At 27.9% G+C, this 26,082-nt stretch overlaps 1 protein-coding gene across 2 annotated transcripts; it reads left to right on the forward strand.

The window, feature by feature from the left end:
• The first annotated feature begins 13,708 nt into the window (after positions 1-13,708).
• Positions 13,709-18,041, forward strand: LOC106694212 (micronuclear linker histone polyprotein-like). 2 transcript variants are annotated; one of them, XM_053739874.1, is made up of 8 exons: positions 13,709-14,289; positions 14,980-15,180; positions 15,267-15,365; positions 15,724-15,987; positions 16,325-16,591; positions 17,128-17,405; positions 17,486-17,657; positions 17,744-18,041. In XM_053739874.1, the coding sequence occupies exons 1-8, from the start codon at positions 14,220-14,222 to the stop codon at positions 17,965-17,967; spliced, it is 1,575 nt and encodes a 524-aa protein (XP_053595849.1). In that variant the 5' UTR covers positions 13,709-14,219; the 3' UTR covers positions 17,968-18,041. The 2 variants fall into 2 exon arrangements, with proteins under 2 accessions (XP_053595849.1, XP_053595848.1); XM_053739873.1 differs by having other exon boundaries at positions 13,710-14,289; positions 15,264-15,365.
• The last annotated feature ends 8,041 nt before the right edge of the window (positions 18,042-26,082 follow it).

Here is a 26,082-nt window from a genome sequence, read left to right on the forward strand (position 1 = left end):
ACATGAAAAGAAGGAATCGTTTTGGTTTCATGAGTAGTGTCCCCATCGTGAACGTTCGGAAAACGAGTATAATCGGAAGAAGTCGACAATACACGAACATAGCAACGTTAAATTTGAATTGTTTTTGGCGCGAAAAAGTAATGACACATGATTGAAATATTAATATATATCGATTAAAACAAGGAATCATAATAAAATGAAAATTTACAATAATCCCCAATTAATTACAGACACATATAATTAATTATTGTTTATAACTATCAGAAACTGAATGTTTGTAATGATACGAATCATTTAACATACTTGATAGTCTTTAAATGAAAAAGAAAAAAAACTTTGAATGTAGTGAATAAATACATTAAACGATTCTTAGTGTATCGATATTTGTAAATTCCAGCAAAGTACATGCAAGATACTTATATCTAGAAGGCACGAATTCTGAATACGAGTACAGGTGCCCTGACTTTCTTGATAATATTAGTAATATGTAGATTCTATCTGGGATTAATTTGAAAATGCTGCGTGAAGATACAGACATTGTAGCTCCAGAACAAGTCTCAGTACCAGCAACTTGCATCAGTTCTACTTATATTGACTTACAATTTCACATCGCGTGAATATACAGAACTCATATTCCCGCTGCGTGAATATACCGAACTTAAATCCACGCAGCGTAACTTTCTCCAAATACATAACAATATGAAGTCTTTAATTGAGACCGATAAATAATTACCTGCGTAAACATTATTTTAATTTATAGTTACTAGCGTCAGAGTTGGACTTTGAAGCTCCATTACGGCACATTAATAGGTGTACCAAAAAAATCTCTACCTTACGACAACTGAACCATAACCAGGCCTACCACAAGTAACTGCGCTACACACGAACTAAACCAGTTTTGAACATTACCCGCAAAAATCTCAACCAATCAACAATTCTAACACTTAAGAACTCTCTCACATTGCAACTCTACCAGATTACAACCCTCCCAGTAACAAACTCGATCATAACAATCTCCACCATAAAAATTTCTACCACAATACAGGTCACCCACAAAAATGCCTACCATTAGCATCTTTACCATTAATATGCCCACCATTAATAACTCAACCATAGTACACATATACCAGAATAAATCACTACCAATAATAGAGACTACCAAAACAATCTCTACCATTTTTAAGCCTACCCAATGAAAAAACTACCACGTAGTGAACACTGCCAGAAAAGTGACTTCTTTGTCGTATTTTTATGTACCATGCAATATAAAATACAGGAAAAATTGATTAACGTATGTCGATAATGGAGATACCGCGCCGTATTATTATTATCTGAATAATACCTAGATAATATATTTTAATTATGACGACGAGTAAAAAGCAGTGCAAGCTTTGTATTTTTATTTTATTAATATTTAACTTTTTTATTTTATTAGAATGATACTTAACTAAGCAATTAAATTTTTTCTTGATTCACATAAAATTCACGAAATTATAAGTAATTTAGCTGCCATCATTAACAAGTTTAACTTTATTATTATTATTAGTAGTACGGTTATTAAAAATCCTAACGTTAATATTTAATTACTTATTGTTATCATTGTTTGTCACAAGCGAACTAATGAACGATAGAAACGAGAAAATCCACCAGACCAGAGTATGCAGCTTCTACTTCAACGAATAAATTATTAATCATTACATAAGAAATGGAAAGAATAAAATTCATCTATTGTTTTTTTGCATTTTTTATTTTGTTATTAAAAAATATAATTGACATTTATCAAATATTATTGTTATATTTTAACTTATTTATGATTATTTTAGATTTAATATAGCAATCGTTACAGACTTAAAGAATACATGACATTTAATACAAATATTAAAATATTTATAGATTAAGAATTTAAAAAATGAGAGTAAGTTGAATGTAAAAAATTTTATATGATTAAACTAATTGTTCTATTAAATTTATAAAAACTATAAATAAGTTATAAAATTACTCATTATAATATTTTCAAAATATGGGAAATGCGAGGGAGTAAGTAGTAAGTTGTTTTTGAAGTAATCATTTTTTTTTATCTTATTGATAATTATCTTAAATCTAATAGTAATATCGCGTGCCAAAAAGTAAAAGGGCGTATACCAATGTATGCGCCCTTTTACCTTTGCAAAGGTAAAAGGGCGCATAAATTTTTTTTTCATCGCCAATTGATTAGTAAACATTTTCTACTCTTAAAAATCACATATCCTTTTCCCAAAGGTAAAAGGGCGTATGTCTTTAATTATGCGCCCTTTTAGCTTTAGGAATTTGAAAATTTTGTGACCAAAAGGTAAAAGGGCGTATAAATTTTTTTTCAAAAAAATTTATTACAAAGCTTAGCCGAAGTCTAATAATGAAAAAAAAAATAAATGCTGCAAATTGTATGAATGTTATTTTATTTCACAGTTAATTATTAGAGTTTATAATAGAATTTTAAAATTCTTATACTAAATTGAAAAAAAAAAAAAAAAAGCAGAAATAACCGGTTCATTTAGGTACGATTCCTATACCCTCTTCCTCCGTGTCTGTCGCATGTACTTTGGATTTTTTTTTTTTCGTTTTTTTTCATATATTCTGATTCATGACGGATCCATAATCCAAAACACTGATTAAAGAAAAAGTCAATAAATTTTTATTTTTTATAGTCGTTATGAAAATTTTTTATTCAATTGAAAATTTGATATTTTCATTTTATTTTTTTTTTTCAGTTATTTTATTTTTAATAAATTAAAAAAAAAGTGTAGGAGGAGTGTTTTTTTATCTAACTTGTCTTGTGAAATTATTTGTCAGTATTTTGTATTAAAACTAGAATTTTTTTTTATGCGCCCTTTTACCTTTAGGCACTACTTTTCAAAAGGTAAAAGGGCGTATGTCTTGAGATACGCCCTTTCAGCTCAAGGATGCCCAATTTTTTTTTTTTGCAGATCTTTGCAGATACTCCAGCTTCTATTCTTTCGTAGACACCGCCATCCTTATTTGCTGGTACCATCAAACCGTCATCTGCAATTATACATATAATAGAAAATGATCTTAACGAATACAATAATAAAGTAAAACCTTGAATTAATTGCGGTAATTATGTTTCAGTTTACCTGTAAGTCACTAATATGAGCAAAAATAACACCTACAAAACTGAAGTATTTTATAAAATTCTAAAAATTATTATATTAAATTTATAATAAGCATGAATAAATAATAAAAAACTAATTATTTACACGCTCTCAATTTTAATAACATTTAAGATACACTGAGAAAAAAAAGTACTATTTTCGAAACAAGAATTTCTTGGTTCAAGAAATCCGTTCAAAATATTTATTTTATTATTATTAATTATCAATTTTTTGAGAAAAGAGCATCAAATATATTTTTGTTATTATATGAATTTGATATTATATGATAAGTAAACAAAAGAATAGCTTTACTTGAATTAAATAAAAATTATTTCCTTCGATTCTACGAATTCTTGAGACAAAATTATATATTCTTGAAAATTATCAAGAATATATGTTCTTGTATCAAGTAAATGTTCTTAACAAAAGTATTTTTTTTTCTCAGTGTACCTTAAATATAATTTTTTCGAACTAAATATAAAGGATACAGCAAAATTCTAATAATAATTATGTTAAATTTATGACTATTGTGAATATCTTCAACGTAACTCATAACAATATTTTTTAAATTTTGAAAATGCGTGTGAGTGCGTAAAATGTTTAGTATTTTATAAGTTTTCGATGATTACTATATTAAACTTCTTATTATTATTAATTATGTCAAAAAGAAACTTATGATAGTACTTTTTAAATTTTAAAAATGCGACTGAGTGAGTGAAATGTAAAGTATTTTTTGATTTTCAAATTTTTTTGACACGAAATTTTGCGTTGAGGATTGAAAACAAGCATTAATTTAAAACGGGAAGTAACTATTTAGCACAAGAAATTATTTCTTACTCAAAAAATCATTTCTCACCCCAAGAAAATGTATGTATTGAATTCATAATGCATAAAACTTCGTGGTACAAGTAAAAATTTTTCACGCCAAGAAATTCTTTTTTTCTATTCTATTTTATAAATTCAGTAGTGATATTTCGGTTGTCGCATGACTGCAGGTTGCTTAGTATCATGCAATAAAAATTATAACTATATATATTACCGTAAAACCTCGAATCAGTTTTGCAGGTTGTCGTTTTTGTTCATGTTAAAGGAAAACTGAAACAGAATTACCGCACTAAATCGAGGTTTTACTGTATTATTATATTCGTTAAGATTATTTTCTATTATACGTATAATTGCAGATGACGGTGCAATGGTATATATACCAGTAAAGGGTGATAGCGGTGTCTACGAAAGAATAGAAGTCAACAGCTTTGACGATGATGAGGTGGCAGAAGAAAATGCTGGAGTATGTGCTGTTTGCCTTTTGAATAGGCCAAAAGTTATAGTGTTTCCTTGTTTCCACTTATGCTTATGTTTACGGTGTAACTTCGGCCGACAGTTAGTGGATGCGGATCACTTAGCTGTAAATAGAAACAATCGATCAACGTGTCCTGTATCCCGTGGACTTGTTAACTCTACAACAGAAGTGTATATATCATAATTTCTCACAAAAGGAAGCAAAAAAATATTGAGTGATTTTAATATAAGATTTAAAAGAACTATAAATAAGTTAAAAAAAAATAATTACTGAAAAAATAACTTATTACTCACTACCTCGCATTTTCCAAACTTAAATTTTGAAAATATTATGATAAGTAATTTTAAAACTTATTGATGATTATTATTGATTTAGTATAATAATAATTTTAAACTTATAAAAACCTTTCTATTTTATGGAAATATTAAAATTATATATAACTAGAATATTTCTAATAGGAGCGACTGGAAAATGAGTTTTTTTAACTTTTATTGCTAACAATTGAAAATGTAATGTAACAGTTATTGATAATTTATAAGAACTTTTATATTTAGTAGAAATAAAAAAATTTAATATATTTAAAATCTTAGGAGTGAGAGTGAGAGAATAACGAGTTACCTCCGAAATTACTTATTATAATTATAATTTTAGTACAGTAATTATTTTTTATTGACAAAATCCTTCTTATGTAACTCATTCGCTCGCACTTTTAAAATTTAAAAATATTATTATGAGTGACGTGAAACTTATTTATAATTGTTATGAATTAAACATGATAATTATATGGAATAGGCAATATCCTTAATATTTAGTAAACAAATATGATTTTAATATATTAAAAATATTATAAGAATGAGAGCAAGGAAATGATTTTTTCAAAATATTTATAGTTGTTATAAATTCAATGCAACATTTATCTGAATCTTATAAAATACTTACCATTTGACTCACTTACTTTCATTTTAAAAATTTTGAAAGTACTATAATAATATGTTTTTTGACTTTATTAATAATACTTAATAAGTAAATATAATAATTATCTGGATCTTATAAAATACTGAACATTTGACTTACTCACCATCATTTCCAATAGTTTCAATTTATAAATATTTGAATATTTGTACTAAATGTTAAGTATTCCATAAGTTTCAATCAATTATTATATTAATTAAATCTATAATAATCATAAATAAGTTAAAATATAACAATAATATTTAATAAATGTCGATTATATTTTTCAATAATAAAATAAAAAACTTAAAAAAACAATAGATGAATTTTATTCTTTCCATTTCTTATGTAATAATTAATAATTTATTCGTTGAAGTAGAAGCTGCATACTCTAGTCTGGTGGATTTTATCGTTTCTATCGTTCATCTGTTCGCTTGTGACAAACAATGATTTAATTGCTTAGTTAAGTATCATTCTAATAAAATAAAAAAGTTAAATATAAATAAAATAAAAATACGAAGCTTGCACTGCTTTTTACTCGTCGTCATAATTAAAATATATTATCTAGGTATTATTCAGATAATAATAATACGGCGCGGTATCTCCATTATCGACATACGTTAATCAATTTTTCCTGTATTTTATATTGCATGGTACATAAGCATATGATAAAGAAGTTTATTTTTTGGTAGTGTTTCTATGCGGTAGTGTTTTTATTGGGTAGGCTTAAAAAATGGTAAAGACGTTTTTAGTAGTATATTTTATTGGTAGTAATTTATTATGGTATATGTGTAATATGATTGAGTTATTTATGGTAGTCATATAAATGGTAGAGATGCTAATGGTAGGCATTTTTATGGGTGACCTGTATTGTGGTAGAGATGCTTATGGTAGAGATTGTTATGGTCGTGTTCGTTTTTGGGAGGGTTGTAATCTGGTAGAGTTGTAATGTGAGAGAGTTCTTCAGTGGTAGAATTGTTGATTGGTTGAGATTTTGCGGGTAATGTTCAAAACTGGTTTAGTTCGTGTGTGGCGCAGTTACTTGTGGTAGGCCTGGTCATGGTTCAGTTGTCGTAAGGTAGAGATTTTTCTGGTACACCTATTAATGTACCTCCATAACAAGTCTCAGTACCAGCAACTTGCATCAGATATACTTATATTGACATATAATCGCCCATCGCGTGAATATACAGAACTTACATTCCCGCTGCGGGAATGCAGATCTTAAATTCACGCGGCGTGAATTTCTTGAACGTATATCCACGCGGCATACTCATATAACAACATGAAGAAATCAGTTATGACTAATAATTGATTACCTATGTTAACTTTTTTTTTATTTATAAAAACTAGCGTAGGACTACCATACTATGATCATTATTTAAAAATTATATTAATATCAAATGTAATAATCTAAAAATGTAATTAATTGTAAGTTATTGCAGATAATAGTTTTACTAGATATTCTTAATCGTCTTTTAACTCTGGAAGACTCAATATTTAAGTCATAAAATATTTTGAGATATTGATAACGCAGCTTTTGACCGACCGATCATACGAAACGGTGTTGGTAACTTAACATTGTCAATTGTTAAATCATTTAGTGACAACGTCTCGATTTCATTGCTGTTGTTATTGTTAATTTCTTTGGTTGACTTCTCTTCTAATGAAAGATCGCTGACGCCATTATATAAATCGCTTTGAATTTTTTTTAGTTTTTTTATCGTCGTCTCAAAAATTTTTTGGGATGATTTAGAGCCAGTAAAAATTATATCTTTACAGACGTGAGAAAGTATATTTTTTTTCTGACTTTCTGACAATTTTTTTGGACTCGCGATCTCGCTAATCTTCACACGCCTCATTTTTGGAGTGGAATTAGTCTCTTGATCCGTCGGTTTTAAGATATCATCATTTTGTTTCCATCGATCAGGACATAATTCTTTTTCAAATAATGATAGATTGAAACATGTACGCGCTGCAAAAATGTGGACACATGGAAGAAGCCACGATTTATTAATTTTACAGCTGCATTGATTTGGCGTTGTATAAATTCTTTCATCATAAAATTCAATAGAAATTTTAATTTCCTGCGCATCTTCAATTTTGTATTGAATTCGCTTACTTAATGTAATTTGTTTCATAACATGGTTAAAGGCTGGTTCAATGAGGTACATTTTGTACAGTTTTTCATCTGAAGTTAAATTGGAGTCGGTTACTTTTTGTCTCAAAATCGTTTGGTTTTTTTATGCAGTGCTTCATAAGCTCGGCATTGCTCAAATTCAAATAGAGCATCAATAAATTGAACAAGAGTGTTGTAACGTTGAATAGCAGTTTTTATCTTTCCATTTAGTGACTCCAATCGATTATTTGTATCGTTTCCTAATGTACCGTTAACCATATTATGGACTGTCCATTCTTCTTTAAGACTGAAGCTGGAACTGTTGTGGAAAATTCTTGATAGACTCGGTTGTATATTTCTGCTGTTTTGCTTTTAGCAAGCTTGTTCAACAATTGAATAGCTACGTTTTTTTCTTCTTTGCTAATACCCATATGCGAAACTGAAACTTCACGTTCGAAAGTCCTTAATGTATGAAAAAGACATATAGAAGTCGGTAGTAACGGAAATAGTTCATGGAGGACATATCGTTCTACAAAGTCTTTGTCAGTCATAAAACTTTTTATTCTAGAACATGCTTCGATGTTATAGTTTTTAGAACAAGTCAAGAACCATTTCATTGTGTCTCGTTGTTCATTTGCTAATATTCCGACAGAAGCAATATTAGTTTATGCATTACAATATTCCACAACAATCAGTAGCAATGCAAAATTTCTTTTAAATAATTTGTACGTTCCGTCGATAAAAACGATGTCGGGATACAATTTAATAGCATTTTTCATATTTTCAGTGATGAAAAATAATCCAACGAACTCATTTTTATCATTTTGTAAGATTTCTACATCTGCTCCTGGAAAAATAAAAATTTAGTCAACAGAATCACAAGTAACTGAATTTTTTTTTGGCTGTTTAATTTTCTTTCAACAATTTGATATTTATAAATTATTCTCAATTTAATGATTACATAAATGATTTCAATATTCATTAATAATATAACAAAAACAAGTATTTCAATGATTAAATAAAAAAAAAAAATATGCAACTTGTTCATTCATGTGGCCTTAAAAAATGAAGAATTTTTAGTAGTTGTTGACTTTAAAATAGATTTGATTTCTCATACATTATATATTCATTTCAATTTAATATAATTAGATGTATCGTTATATTTATTTTGTTTTTTAATTCAACTCATCAATTTCAATTGATTTAATTTAAAAATAAAAATCATCACAATACAAAATTTCAAAAATCATAAATTTTGTTTACTTGAAATTGAGAAGTTAATTTTCTGAATCAGTTTTAAAGAATTAAATTGAAGAAACTAGGAATCAAAAATGAAAATTGGTTTTTTGACAGATCTTTCCATACCTAAAGAGCCAATAGGACTACTCTGTTTAGAGAATCTTATAGAATCCAATAGATTTTCATAAATTCTTATAGGGATTTTATGAGTATGAATGAGTTTTTTGAGAAGTGTTATAATGAAGTATAGAGTCTTATACATACAGCTATAAGAATCTATCAGATTTTTAAGCAGGGCATTGAAAATATATATGTAAACAAATGAAAAAAGATTAGAATAAAGCTAATATAGAAAAATTATATATCTATATCTTTCTTATTGTTTTTATACTTAAAAATTTTAAATAAAATCCGAAGATTTGTATTTTATTCGGTGGGTACAGTTTATTTTATTTTAATAATACGAGCAATCGAGGTAAGTACTATTAATAGACTTAACGAAACACTGAACAAGCTAGTAGAGTAGCATTGAATGATAAAATTTTGAGCTTGTAATGTACAGAAACGTTGACGTGAAGAATATTTGAATCCGACCAATGACATTGTATATGTACACTGATAAAAAAGTTGACTTGATTCAAGAGCGAAAATTTTGAACCAAGAATTATATTTTGAAGAAAATGATTTTCTTGAGTGAAGAGAAAAAATTCTTGAACCAAGAGAAATTCACTTGACCCAAGAATAATTTTTGGCTCAAGAATTTTTTCTCTTGACTCAAGAAATTCATTTTCTTCAAAATGAAATTCTTTGTTCATGATTTTTTCTCTCGAATCAACTCGACTTTTTTATCAGTGTATGCTACAAGGCGCAATAAAAATTGTTTTTAATGCGTTTTTTTATCTTTTTTTAATTACTCAATAGTAAATATGATCATGAATAATATAGAATCTAAATAATTTATTTTGCTTTGTATGTAGATTTAATGTTACCGTATTTTTCCCGTAATAATGATTCTGCCGCTGGTAAAGAATCATCATCAGCCGTTCCCGACTAGAAATTCTCGTGCGGAATGCCGAAGAGTCAGTGAGGGGCAAGTTTGGCTTGCCTAAGTTAGGCAAGCCCTATTTGCACCTTATTAGGTTCACAGTAGGCAAAACAAAGATTGGCATGCCGAAGAAATTTCAAACTTGGTTATGATCATGAAACTTCTCGGAATTGCCGAAGTCTGGCAAATTTCAGAAATCCTAACTCGCACCAAGCAAAAAAAACCGAAGTTTTGTCGAAGTTCGGTATTCCAAACTCAGATTTAGTTAGGCAAGTATGTGGCAAGGCCTTACTTAGGCATTACATCGAAATTCCTAACTCCCACCTTGCAACAAAAACCGGAGGTTTGCCGAAGTTTAGCATGCCAAACTCGGATTAAGTTAGGAAAGTGTGTAGCAAGGCCTTACTCAGGCATAACCTTGGAATTCCTAACTCGCAACTAGCAACAGAAACCGAATTTTTGTCGAAGTTCGGTATTCCAAACTCAGATTTAGTTAGGCAAGTATGTGGCAAGGCCTTACTTAGGCATTACATCGAAATTCCTAACTCCCACCTTGCAACAAAAACCGGAGGTTTGCCGAAGTTTAGCATGCCAAATTCGGATTAAGTTAGGAAAGTGTGTGGCAAGGCCTTATTCAGGCATAACCTTGGAATTCTTAACTCGCACCTAGCATCAGAAACTCAAGTTTGCCGAAGATTGGTAAGCCGAACTCGAATTTACTTAGGAAAGTGTGTGACAAGGCCTTACTTAGGCTATGCTTTGAAATTTCAAACTTTCACCTAGCAATGAAAGCCGAAGATTTGTCGAAGTTTGGTATGCCAAACTCGAACTTAGCTCAGAATGTGTGTGGCAAGGCCTTACTTAGAGATTAAATGGGAACTTTGACTAATACGTAATAATATTCCCTAAAAGCTTGTCAAAATTTTGTGTTGTACAGTCGATGAAGCATTTTGAACTCTGGCAACTCTCTGTATAGGTTCAATAGAAGAAAATATTGGCATTTCTGCCTAAGAATCATTTGAAGGAGTTATTTGTTTACACATCAATGAAGCATGACTGAGCGCGCCCTCTTCTCAATGTTGTTTATCATATATATACCACACATTCCAGTACTGTATATCCGAGTTTCTTTTTTTCTGTTGAAACACTTCAGTCATGTTTTGTTAGTCACTAGAGCATTTGTCAGCTTCATTCGTTATACAAATTTATATAAAATAGTATAATCAACTATTTGTATTTTATAATAATTTAAAATTTATATCAAGCAAAATGTTCACCATACATGATAAATCTTTCCGGAAACGCGAACTCGGTCGTTTAAGAGCTCAAAAATTTCGCCAAGCGCGACGCGAATTATCTTCCATCGAACAATTGGATTCACTTAATGATAACAAAAACGAAGGTATTGAGACACATTCTTGTAATTCATCATCATTAAATATTAGTGATTATCCTACGGGTTCCGATCTTGTTTATGAACAAGTGAGTGAAGAAGTGATTGGTGATGAATCACTGACTGATGTTCTCACATCAGAAAATTCGGTACAAGATACCGACAATAGCTTTGAATCTAGTATCGATGAGCAATTAAGAAACCTAACAATAAGTTTTAGTTCTGGTAGTGAAAGTGAAATAAATAATGCAGTGGAAAAATGTAATATTATTGAAAAAATTAAACAATGGGCTTTAATGAGTCCTCCTATTCCTCATACTCGGCTAGAACGATTAATGGACATTTTACAAGACCAGTATCCAGACTTGCCGAAAAGTGCAAAAACTTTTTTAGGCACAAATGCTACTGACTACAAAATTGAAAATTTTGGCAACGGTGAGGAGTTTGTTTATTTTGGAATTCAAGGAAATTTAGAAAAATGCATTAATATTAAGTTGCATGAGACTGCAGATATAGAATTACTATTTAATGTAGATGGCGTACCTTTATTTAAATCTAGCAGAAAACAACTATGGCCTATACTTTGTCAAGTTTTTAGCCATTATAATTATTATAAACCATTTCCCGTGGCTATATATTGTGGTAATAATAAACCTAGCAATATGGATCTTTATTTTACAAAATTTATTCAGGAAATTAATGACTTACAAGCTACTGGAATTATAATAAATAATTGTTTCTTCAACATCTCCATTAAAGCATTTGTATGTGATAGACCTGCACGATCTCTATTGAAAAGTATGAAAAATCACGGAGGATACTATGCTTGTGAGCGATGTACAATAGCAGGTAAACGATATAAAAAACGAACTGTTTATCCTCTAACAGGTAATTTTCAACTGAGAACCGATGAATCTTTTAGAAAACAATCTAATTCTCAACATCATCTTGGAAAGTCACCTTTGCTTCTCATTGAGCCTAAAATAGATTTAGTAAATCAATTCGTATTAGATTCTATGCACTTGCTTTTCTTGGGAATTATGAAGAAATTATTAGAGTGTTGGATAGATGGTACCGTTAATAAAAAATTAAAAATAAGTAATAATGATAAAACTCGGCTATCTAGTCTATTATTGAAGATTAAAGTGCCAGCAGAGTTTCAAAGAAGCACGCGTTCATTGGTTGATTTTCATAAATTTAAATCAACAGAGTTACAATTTTTATTATTATATGCAGGGCCTGTTGTGTTAAAAAAAATTCTGCCCGAAACTATTTACAATCACTTTCTACTTTTGCATGTTGGGTGTAGAATATTATGTTCTCATGAAATTGCCTTAAAAAAAGTACAATACGCAAAACTTTATTTAACAACATTTGTACGTATTGTGCCTTTTATATACACACTGCAATTTCTTGTTGGGAATGTCCACAGTCTTTACCATCTTGCTGACGATGTAGCATTTATGCAGTGTTGTTTATTAGCAATGTCAAGTTATGCATTTGAAAATTTGTTGGGCAAAATTAAGAAACTTTTAAGATGTGGAAATGAACCACTTTCTCAATTATGCTGTCGATTTAATGAGATAGGATCAAGTATGTGGCCAAAACCTAACTCAACAGAGACAATAATTGAAATATTAAAAGAGTATAAGAATGATGATGACCTTGATGAAGTAATTATCAAACGAATCAAATTTAAAAACACTTTATTGACTACAAAATCTCCGGATAATACTGTATTATTGAAAAATAATGAAATTTTGCAAATCCACAAAATTTTTCGACTTTCAACAGACAATATTCATTCAGTCAGGATTCACGGAAAAATATTGAAAAAAAAAAAAGCACTTTTTACATATCCATGTAATTCAGAAAATTTAGAAATGTGGGATGTTAGTGTAAAACATGAACCAATGGCGACATATAAAATTTATGAAATTTCGAAAAAAATGGTGTGCATTGATCTAAGTAGTGACACTAAAGAAAAACTTTGTGTAATACCGTTATTACACATGTAAATAGTGCTTGGAGTTATGTGATTGACGTAAGTCAATTTTTTTTAAACTTTGAAAGAGACAAATGAAAGACCAGTAATTATTTTGAATGTAGAAATCATTTGATATTAATGATATTTAAGTAAACAGTTATTAAAAGTTATTTCAGTATTTTTTTTGTTATTCAAATAATTAGAAAAAAAGTACATACATATTTTTTAATTATTTAAATGTTTTTTTTTACTTTCAACTTACTAATATGTTATTTTTTTATTTCTTTAATGCTAGTAATAAATGAATATTTGTTAAATTTAGTCATAAATTTTTTTTATTATAAATTATTTGTCTAAAATTAAAATACTAAAATAAATTCTTCTAATTTTAAAAAGCCAAACAATAACAAAGGAAGCCGATGTCTCGCATGAAAGTGTACATACATACACATATAAGTAGACATATACATATATGTGCGTAAATACGTTGCCACCTTCGGCACCCAATAGTTTACAGTTTCTCAAAGAACTACCGAGTAATGTAGCGGCGTCCTTATAGATATTTGTACGACAATACATATATGTATACAAACGTGCTAGTGTGCAGTGTATGTAAACATTTTCAAGCTAAAACACGTCGTAACTTGAGAGACAAACACGTGCTTGTGAAGTTACTTGGAACAAATCTTCGGTTATTATTTTATATTGGATATGTGAGCTCGAGTTTATTATTGTGTTCAGTATAGTGAGTGAACTACGTCGAGATCAGTTATTAGCGGTTTTTCTATCATTGAGTGTAGTTAATGTAAAAAACAATTGAAATATTAGAAATTTCAAGACAATCGCGATGTCGTCATCTGATACTAATGATTTGAGATATCGATTAGTAGTGTTTGTCGGTAGCAAAAAAAAACAAGAAGTAATTGACATTGTCCCCAGTGCTTGGATTTATTATGACAATAAATCAAAAATATTAAAGTGCAAATTTATGCCAGAAACTATGTACGATGAAAAAAATTTATAAGTGCTAAATGATATGGTAAAACGTGGTACTGAACCTTGTCACGATTGGCCATGTTATCCCATTGAGATTCGGGGACGAGCACGTAAGTAATTATTCAAAAAATACTAAAATTAGTAGACAAAAAATATTTTTTATGACATTGTTTACATGGACGCTGTTTCGGTTTTTTATTTTTTTCTAGACAAATTAATGATGGTGAATATAGAATGACTCTGAACCGAGCAGAGATAAATTAATTTTTTAGAATTGATAATAATGAATAAGTAATTAGAAGTTATTAATTAAAAAAAAATGCCCACATAGATTTTTAAATTTTTCATATTCGCATTTTTTTTTTACATTAATCATTTTTAATTACTTATTCATTATTTTGCATTCTAAAAAATTAATGTATGTCTGCTAGGTTCTCAGTCATAATATAAAACACATAGAAAAATTTTTAATTAAAAATGAATAAGTATTCAATAATAATTGAAAACTTATAATTCAAAAAAATGCTCATAAGAATTGTTGAATTATCTAAAACTACATTTTTTTATTTTCAACTTTTAAAAATTTTTTAACTTCTGAGAATTTTTAAATTTAAATAGCTTTTTAACTTTTTAATCAATTATTATATAACAACTTAAAATAAATGTCCACTTGCAACTTTTGAAAAATATTTTTTTAGTACTAGTCATGTTTTTAATAAAATTAAAACAAAATGTATGTCTGTTGAATTCAGTTTTAATAATAAGATCTTGATATTAATAATTATCCGATTGTCTTGCAGGTTCATATAAAGAAGCTGAGACATTAATTAAAAAATTACAATATGAACCCTATGCATACTCAACAGATAATGAAGCTTCAGCTAAATGTAAAGCGAAGGAAGACGAAAGCTATTACAAAGAAAAAGCAAAGGAAACAACCGCGGAAGAATTATTTGCAAGCGCGTTTATAAAATTCGATAATGATATTCATTCATTTTCTGGTAAATTTTTATTTTGGTACCTTTCATATTCACTATATGATTTCTAAATCGAATTACATTAATCTTTGTATATTTTTGTCAAGGAGATGGCAATCTAAGTTCTGAGAACAATGAGGAGTCTGAAATATCTCGCAAGAAAAGTGGCAAATCCCAAAAACAATCTAAAAAGGAAGGAAACTATACTAGTGAGTAATATTTTCAATAAATTTTTTTAATTAATTAAAACTAACAATATTAATGTTAAAATAATAAAATATTATATAGTATTATTTTGAAAATTTTTTTTTTTTAATTTGCAATTTCTATTAATCACGTTGTCGTTGCTTGAATTTTTTCATTATAATATTTTTTTCGTTCAAAAATTTAATGTTTAAATTACGATTGATATTAAAAAAAAAAACAATATGAGAAGCGTCATATTTTTTTAATATTGAATAACTTATAAATATATTTTTATACACAAATTATATTTACTAAATTATTTTGTAAAGCACTCTAATGAAGTAATGAAATGATAAATTTTTTTTTATTTAATTACACTAGAAATCAAGACTACTTCTTCGACTAAGCGCAAAAAAAAATCAAAAAGAAATGAAAGCTGCTCAGAAAGTTCAACCAGTGACAATGATATAGTATCATCATTGAAGTTTCGAAAATTAACTCGAGAAGGAAGCAAGAAACCCGGCAATTCTTTTTCCAGTAACGACGAAGACGATTCACGCAATGATGACTTTGTCACTGACAAATCGTTTGGCAAACACAAATTACCAATAAAGATGGTCACAAAAAAATTTTCTCCTAACAAAGGTATTTTAATAAAAGGAAATAATTTCATTCAATTAATTTTAAGTGTGTTCGGTATGGTGATTAATATTAATTCTTAGGTACTTCTTTTTTAATTTACAATTTTTTTAATCAAGTTTTGCTTGCTTACAAAGTTTCGTTTTTACTATTAAAATTTTTTATTCAATCATTTAAATTCGAGCTTCGATAAAAAAAAACAATTTTTTCAAAAGCTGATAAATTTTGCTACCGTAATTTTTAACGATTCATTGTTAGGACCAAATAATACTTCAAAAATTATCTGTAAAGTACAATGACTTTGACAAAATGTTTTTTTTTTTTTTTTCAATTAAATTAATAGGAATGCGAAGAAATTATGAGGCCAAAAACAAAAAAAGTTTAGAAACAGGAAAAGGAAATAATAGCTCTGCAAATAATTCTAGTATCAGCAATGATGATAGTAATGAAACGGAAAAATCACCAACAAACAAGGATGAAAAAAAGACCAGCGGTTTACATTTTACTAAAAATAAAGAAAATACACCTAATAATGACGGAACTGGACTTTCTGTTCAAATAAAAAGCTTGTCAAAAAAGTCGGTACCAACAAAGTTTTTTATGGACGAAGGTATATCAATGATAATAATAATCATAATCATAATAATAATAAAGTTGTTAAACATAAATTTAATAAAATAATTTCTATTATTGATTTTAGAATATTGTTTTTAAATTTATGATTTTAATTAATTAAGTTTCGCTTATTTCTGAACAATTTTTTAAAATAACAACTACAACAATTTTACTTTGATAGAAAATATCGTAATCTTTTTAGTATTATATAAATTGGTTTTAACGTTTCTTAGATTTAAAAGTAATTAGAACTCCTATTTAACCATAAAAAAAATTAAATATTTCGAAATGAATTATAAAATTCACTTCCATTTTTTAATGATTAAATAAAAGTTCTAATTATTATTAAATCTAAAAATCGTTGAGATCAATTCATATAATAAAAAGATTATAATATTTTTTATCAGTGTAAAATTGTTGCAGTATTCATAACTATAAATAGCTTATTCTTATTAATATAACAATTTATTATATTAAAAAACTCATAATATTAATCCATAGAAAAGTCATAATATTGAAATTTAATTTCAGATTTGCTGTCTCGAGTTGTAAAAAAACAATTGATTCCCGTAATTGACGAACAAAAACGTTTAAGCTCTCAACTCCAGTCAATAACTAAGATGGTGAATGACTTAAAAGGGATCGCCATCGAAATGCAAAGAGCGTATACTTTAAATATTGCGACTGGTTCAGCAGTAATAGTAGAAGCAGGTGACGACGATGCAATAAAATTACCATGCACCGAAGTGACCGATTTTGATCAATTTAATGATAAATTAAAAGATGATCAAAATTACCGACAAAATATTGTAAAAATCTGATATATTTTCTTTCTGATAATTTTTATATTTTTTTGCAATTTTAGTTTATAACTATATTGTTGTTACAGATCCGAAGGCTGATACCATTGATTAATATTAAACAATCTATCGTCAAAAATGTGACACCCATGATAAGATTTGGAATGGCACGAGAATTAGCTTTAAAATTTAACTTAAAAAAAGCTAATGATAAAAGACCAAAAATTTTTATTAATACTGAATTTTATAAAGTTTTAAAAGGTATTTCTACAATAAACATAAGTATGAAAAAAAATCGATAATTTAAATTGTCAAAAATTAAACTTAATACTGATTATTATTTACAGTTGTCATTGTTAACAAATTTTCAAAATCCGAAAATGAACTGTTATCCGATTCCGTTGTGAACGAGAGTATCGCATCGGTTTTAAATCATTGCGGTGACTGGGAAGGTGGACGGACAGTAAGGAAAAAAGCTGCACAAGATAAACGAAATGCACCACAAAGAATTCTAGAAGGAGGAGAAACGAACGAAGAGAATAACAATAAGGACAAAGGAGAGGAAAACTGACTAACTCAAGTTTCTTTGCTTAATACTGATTATATTAGATTATATTTCAAAATTATGTATTATGTTTGGTTTGGAAAAAAATTACATAATAATTATTAAACAATTTAATTATTTTTATAAACCTGTTTTTTTCTAGAATTATAAAAATTAAAAAATTTGACTATTAAGTCTTTTTTTTGCAGTTATAAGTTTTTCTGCTTGAACCAGTTATCGCTCCACCTCTCAAGTATGGTAATTTTCATTGATTTAATTTAATTTTCTGCAGATTGTGTTAAACGGCTTTGTCGTTTGTTTTTGAAGGTAGTTCTTTTGCTTTCGCATTGCCCTTGATGCTTAGATGTCTAAAAATGCATACGTTCTTCATTGTAAAACGAGAATTCAAGTCGCTGTCTGAGCACGAAGTTAAATTCGAGCCTTACTAGATTTAGGCAATGACCAGCTAATGCAGCTTCCAAATTGGTACGGAAGCAGGAAGTCGAATTCGGGCCATATTAGCTTTATTTAGGCTATTACCAACAGATAAGGCTTCCGAATTGCAGCCTAAGGAGGAAACCGAGTTTGAACCACACTAGGTTTAGGCTGTTACAAACAAATGAGGCTTCCAAACTGCAGCCTAAGGAGGAAACCAAGTTTGGATAATATTAGGTTTAGGTTGTTACCACCAAATAAGGCTTCCGAACTGCAGCCTAAGAAGGAAATCGAGTTTGGATCATACCAGCTTTTGGTTATTACCAGCAAATGAGGCTTCCAAACATCTGCCTAATTAGGAAGCCAAATTAGGCCAAGTCTCGCACCTGCGTTACGTTCGGAGTTCCGGCCTAATTTGGCTGCCTCATTTGGGGCAAGTTTGAAATTCGGCATGCCAAGTTCGGGCCTAATCACTCCCGAACTGAAATTTCTAGTCGGGTTGTTGAGGCTTGGGCGATATTGTGGAGATCCTTTCGCGGTATTTTTTTTTGAAATTCCACTTCGATCTTCTTTTGAATCAGAGATTTGGGACATTTCATTTTTATGAAATCCTCAACAATTATTTTTTCCTCAGGATTTAAATTTCTAATTTTGGGATAATACTCGAAATATTCCTCAAAAGTAGAGTAATTTAGTTAGTAAAGAATATCTATCACTATTAAATGAATGCTTTTATTTTTTTAATTATTTATACAGTATAATAAGTATGATCTTGACGTGAAATTTTTGTTAGTCAAATAGCTGTTTGTCAGTTCAATCGTAATTATGACTTTTGTGATGTTTCAAAGAATGCCTATTCAAAGTTGAAATACACACAAATAGTTGTTCGAAATATGCAAAAGCTATTTAACAAATAAAAATTTGGATGCTAACAGTATAATTAAAATGTAACAAATATAAAAAAACAAAAATAAAAATTTAAATTTGAACAATTGCTAAGCAAATAGTAGATGAGTATATTTTTCACGCAAATACAACAAAAATCGAAATTATATTGTAGTAATATTAAGGTAATATTTACATCCAGAGTTTTTTTTATCGTACCTGTATTTTCGAGTACCAGTTCAAACAATATAAAAATGATACTTAACGTTTCTTCATTAATATATTTCAGTAGAATGGTACGGATTACAAACCTGTGTCCCTTCATGATTGTGATTCTCGTTGAATTCTTTGACGGCTAACTTTTTTCTGTCTTTTGTGACGGTGATCCGAATAAAAGCAGGACAATTTTTCTTATGAGTGCTATAATAATAAATAAGTATACAAATTAAATTCAAGCTTCTTATAAAATTCTAATGTATCGCAAATAAAAATATCTGAAATTTTTGTAGAAAGTTTTTAACTTGTAAAATTTTTTTAATTTCATGAAAATCTGAATTTATATATATACATTAGGGCGTGTCATATCATTTCGGAGCAACATTTTGTTTTTTAAGTTCATGTGAAAAAAATCATAGTTAAATAAAAAAAAAATTTCGCGCAATAAAAAAATTCTAAGTCGATTACAGACGTAGCTCATTGAAAAATTCGATTTTCCCATTTAAACAACACGGGAAAAATTTTTTTTTAGCTTTAAATACTTTTAAATCCTTAACAAATCAATGAATTGAATAGACTAATACATGATTCTGGAGGAATTTGAACGCTCTACAAAAAAGGTCTCATCATTTTTTGATAAATCCATCTGTTCAATAGTTATTAGAGCTCGAAGTAAAATTAGAGATTTTTTTACTTTTCCGGTGAAACTATCCAACATCACAAAATGTTATAAGATCTTTTTTGTTGACAATTTTATTCTCTACAAATTAGTATCAGTAAAGTCGAGCTCTAATAACTTTTGAACACATCGATTTATCAAAATATGATACGAAACCTTATTTGTAGAACGATCAATTTCCTACAAAATCATGCATTAGTCTATTCGATCCATTGATTTGTTAAAGATTTAAAGATACTTCAAGCTTAAAAAAAATTTTTTCCCGTGTTATTTAAATGGGAAAATCGAATTTTTCAATGAGCTACTTCTGTAATCGACATAGAATTTTTTTTCTTGCGCGAAATTTTTTTTTTTGTGTTGAACTATGATTTTTTCCACATGCACTTAAAAAAAAAATGTTGCTTCGAGATGACGCACCCTAATATACATATATAGATTATCAAAGCTATTATCTTACAAAATTATAAGAGTGTAATTAATCAAGCAAATACTTTAACAATACCTAGAACTTCTTTGTCCAGTAGATGTAGTTTTGCATTCACTGCTCATTTTAAATACATATGTTAGATTGTAATATACAAGTCTTTCCATATCATTGTCATTTATTACTTGCATTGGTTGTTTGGAGCCACTTTTTTTTTTTATGCTAGCACCGTTTGTCGACTTTGTTCATAAGTTTTTAATAGCTTACTTCGAGCAATTAAAAAACAATGTTTCATATGACGTTCATATTGCTCTATAACAGATTTTAAGTCATTATAACTGTCAAATACCCTGTTATCTAAATTAAAATCCATTCTGAAAAGTTTAGTGGATGACTTTTTATATACAATTGATCAAAAAACAACGCAGTAAATATCCAAACTTATGATTAGTAAACGTTAGTTAGTTAAATCTTCAATAAAGCATTGGGATAATCCATCCAGTCGTTACTCCTATCAGTAAACATAATAGATCGAAAACTGAGCTGTGATAATTTTTCAAAACACCCAAAGAGTTATATGAAAGTTCACCAGATGGAACTGAACACATATTCCCTTGTTTTATGCCATAAAACAAACTGTATTTGATTAGTTTTTGCTATAATAAAGGAATTTCTTAACTCAAAATTATTCTACAAGTTGGTAGAATTCATTACTACTTTTCCCGCCCTCATGACGACAGAATTAAAAAACATCGACGCATCGAATGTATCCATGTCTTAACGAACAAAAGAATTCTTCATATAACCGTGATCGAGCAAGTACGAACAAGTTCCGAAAGCTACTCTCGTCATTAATTATTTATTTGCGTTTTTTATAAAAAAAAAAAAATACCAAATTTGGTTTAAATAAAACTGCTAATCAACTTTATTAATAAAAAATAAAAAAAAAAAATAAAACCATTAAATTTAATTAGTAAATTAATAAAAATTATAATATAATATAATATGGATCGAACATTTCGCGTGGGGGAAACTTTTTCGACCTATGAAGAATTTACACTAAAGTTTGATGCTTTTTGTGAAAGTTCTGGACATAACTTTAGTGTAAAAGACTCAAAAAAAGTGGACAGTGCTAATTTAAAAAAAAATATTTTACCAGAGTTAAAATTTTATAAAAAATATTTTGTATGTCCCCGAGCGGGAACATTTCAATCTAAAGCTAAGAAAAATGCAAGACAACGAAAGTAAGTAAATAAATTACTATATAATTCGTTTTAAAAAACACAACAAGTATGATCTACATGTAGATAATTGTAATTATAAAATTTTTATATTTTCAGAAGCGAAAAAACCGATTGTCCAGTCAAGCCCTTCTTGAAAGCATCAGACGACGGGCAAAGTTTGCAAGTTATAGAGTTTGAGGATGTGCATAACCACCCTGTTACGGAGAAGGTAAAAAAAAAGAAAAATTTTTTATCGAAATATTTCAAAACTTAAATATCTCTTTCGTATTTACAGAAGAAACGTGGACTCGCGCGCCAAGATGGCGATCAATCTAATGATTACGAGGTTAATAACAAATTCTAACTCAAAAAAAAAAAACATATATATCTATATATATATATATATATATATATATATATATATTTCTATATACACATATGTATTTGCATTAATAAATTTATCTCTCATTTAGTTTCCAGATAAAAGAAACAAAAAATCGAATGAAAAGAGCGACGCAAGTAAAAATGAAATCGATGAACAAGTAGTACTTGATAAAAAAAATAAAGACAACGCTCAAGATAAAATAGCCGGTACTAGCGTGGGTGGAAAAGAAGTGGTCGGTAATGTTGCTGATAACTTGCAAGTAGAAAATGTTGGTGAACACATCATTACTGAGCGTAACGAAGTGATCGTTGATGGCGTGGTAAGTGAACAGTAATTACCTTGATTAAAAAGTCTCATTTGGAATGATTTGAGATTACGTAACTCTTAATTATTTTAAATCATTCCAAGTTGTCTAAATTATTAAAGTATAAATAAAGTCAAATTTGAGTATAAATTTTGAAATAAATCAATATAAATCATATTGAATTACAAGATAATGAAATTTTATTTTCTGATTTGAAATTATTTAAAATGATTCAAACTTTCGAATCATTTCAAATTAATTACATAAATCCTTAAATTAAAAACTTCTCTTTCACGATTTTATATAGTTAAGAATGATTTATTTGAAAATTATACTTAAAGGCAGCATGATTTAACGATGTGGAGAGTTGTTGTAAATTATTTCAAATAATAATTTACAATTTAAAATAATAGGAAATTAAATGTGCAAAATATAAGGTTAAAACAAATGAAGACGTTGATGAAGAATGGTATTGCCGAGGATGTAAAAACTAATGTTATAACTATAATTAATAAAGTTTAATTACTTAATTTCTCACGATTCTCGTTAACTAGCTATGAAAATTTGTTACAAAATATTCAGTAAAGCACCGAACTTACAATGCTTCCCGCGCAAATTAATTCAAGTGGCGCAAATGTAAGCTCAGTGAATTCACGTCGTGGACAACTATGCATCACTATTACTTTAAAAATCATAAGCATAACTGATGCAAGTTGCTGGAACTGAGACTTGTTCTGGAGCTACAATGTCTGTATCTTCACGCAGCATTTTCAAATTAATCCCAGATAGAATCTACACATTACTAATATTATCAAGAAAGTCAGGGCACCTGTACTCGTATTCAGAATTCGTGCCTTCTAGATATAAGTATCATGCATGTACTTTGCTAATTGTCATTGGCATAAATATAGTTACACCGCTTTTATTCGAATTTACAAATATCGATACACTAAGAATCGTTTAATGTATTTATTCACTACATTCAAAGTTTTTTTTTTTTTTTTCATTTTAAGACTATCAAGTATGTTAAATGATTCGTATCATTACAAGCATTCAGTTTCTGATAGTTATAAACAATAATTAATTATATGTGTCTGTAATTAATTGGGGATTATTGTAAATTTTCATTTCATTATAATTCCTTGTTTTAATCGATATATATTAATATTCCAATCATGTGTCATTACTTTTTCGCGCCAAAAACAATTCAAATTTAACGTTGCTATGTTCGTGTATTGTCGACTTCTTCCGATTATACTCGTTTTCCGAACGTTCACGATGGGGATACTACTCATGAAACCAAAACGATTCCTTCTTTTCATGTTTATTTTCGTTGTGGTATAACCTTCACTTTGTCACAATTTTTAATTCCAAATGTTTTTCCTGATATTATTCATATTGTAATATTTAACTTTGGCTGAACATATCATAAGTTCTATAATCTACAGTTATAAAATAAAATTTGAGATCTGATTTAAAATATAATTTTTTTTATGACTTAAAATAATTTATATAATCTATTCAGTATTTAATTTTCAATGATGAATTTGTTCGCGATTGAATTTAATTTAAAGTAATTCATTACTACATATGAATTATATTCACGTCATTCTTTAAGTTCACGCTAAAGCTCACGAGTAAGCTCATTTTCCATAAAAATTTATATTCACGCTAGAGTCACGCTAGAGTCAGTTTTGCGTGTTAATAGAGACGTCTTTTAAAATTAAGCTTTTTTTTAAACTTTCGATTTCATTGTATAGTTACGCAGTTGAAATGTAATTTTTATAATAAAAAAAAAAATTTGATGAAATAATTTGATTATTTAATTTTTAACCATTTCAATTTTACTTAGTTATAACTTTATTCTTTCAGACAGGAATTTTATCATTCGTTTTTTTAACTCTCATGTATAAGTTATTTGATATCTAATTTTTATTACCGATTTTGGATATGTTTCATGGATTCTAATGATTTATATTGTGGCAGAAAAAATTTCAGATAAAAATTTTTCTATTTTAATTGCAGCTACATCATGAGACTAATAAATAATTAAACTTTATGGATATACTTCTATTTCGTACTTGATATTTTGTTTTGAATTTTATCAAAATTAAATTATTTGAAATACTGTTCGTGATAACAGCATCGAAACTCAGAGTTTCAATGTCTCTACAGTCAGTCGAAAGAAGTTAGAATAATAAGTAGTATTTATAGTTTCTGTTTAATTATAAATTGCAAATGACAATTAACGCTTACGCTAAAAGTTGATCACACCATTGATCTTAAATTTACTTTTTTCTGACTGGCTGCTGACACTAAAATTTCAAGTTCCAATGCAGGTAAAGAAAGGGGATGTAGCTGAATGCTGGATTGTTAACATGACTTCACACTTACCTGTTTTAGAATCTTATTTTCTAAATCTGGAGTGTAATCAGCAAGCTTGTTCTTAATTCTTATTCTTATTATTAAAAAAAAATCAATGGTCAATAGAGACTTTGATTTGTAATTAATTATTATTAATGAAATTTAAAACTTATGATTGTACTTCCTATCGCTTATTATTATTTATTAACTAATACTACAACTATGCCAATTTCTGCTTTAAATTTTGCAAATTAAAGTTTTGAATATTTATTTAAAAGTGATGTTTGAAATGATAATGTAATTGTTCATTTATTCTATTTTTACTTTACTTATTTTATTTTGAAATACTTAGAGAACAATGAAAATAAAAATCAAATTTAAAACAATTGCAGAAATTCGTATTAAAAAAATAAATAAATAATAGTAATTAAAATTATAAATAATTAAATATTAAAATAAATTGTGAGAATTACACAAAATTAAAAAAACATAGTGATTTATTTTTCATATATACAATATTCATACATGTAATAAAAATAAATTAATTAAATTAATAATTACAATTTTAAATTACGACTTATGGACTACGAGTTTATTGAAAATAACTTCTGTATTAAAATTTAATTTTCGAAATGACTATATTTCTTTTAGATCAAAGAATTAAAAAAAAAAATATAAATAATAAAAACACAACTTAATCTATTCAATTACAAATGTGTGCACTTATAAGTGAAACATTTAATGTTATATACGTATTGAAAATAAATAAATTAAATAAGTAATTATTTGACATTGTTAATAATAAAGACCACGAATTTATATACTTATTAACCCTACACCCATGAAAATGTTTCAAAATATTACAGACTTAATAATATTAATTAAAAATATTCCTATAAATATATCATTGTAATTTTTCCAAATCTTCATTAGTCAGTAATTTTAAAATACTCCTCGTAAAAGTACTTGGAAGTTGAATGTTATTGAAAATATCATCAATTAAACTAATAGCATTGGATAGCAATTTTTTCCGTCCTAATGCTTTTCTTAAACGATAAGCAATCATTCCACCGTATAGTGGAAAAAAAGATTCAATGTTCAAATTTAAAATAGTACTATCACTAACATACTTTAAACTTAAAGCTAATTTGTGTTCACATTTATTACATAGAACATTATAAAGTGTAACATTACTCGTACCAATATATGTTATCTTCAGTTTTTCAA

This window comes from Microplitis demolitor, chromosome 6 (genome assembly GCF_026212275.2).
Source record: "Microplitis demolitor isolate Queensland-Clemson2020A chromosome 6, iyMicDemo2.1a, whole genome shotgun sequence".
Lineage (NCBI taxonomy): Eukaryota > Metazoa > Arthropoda > Insecta > Hymenoptera > Braconidae > Microplitis > Microplitis demolitor.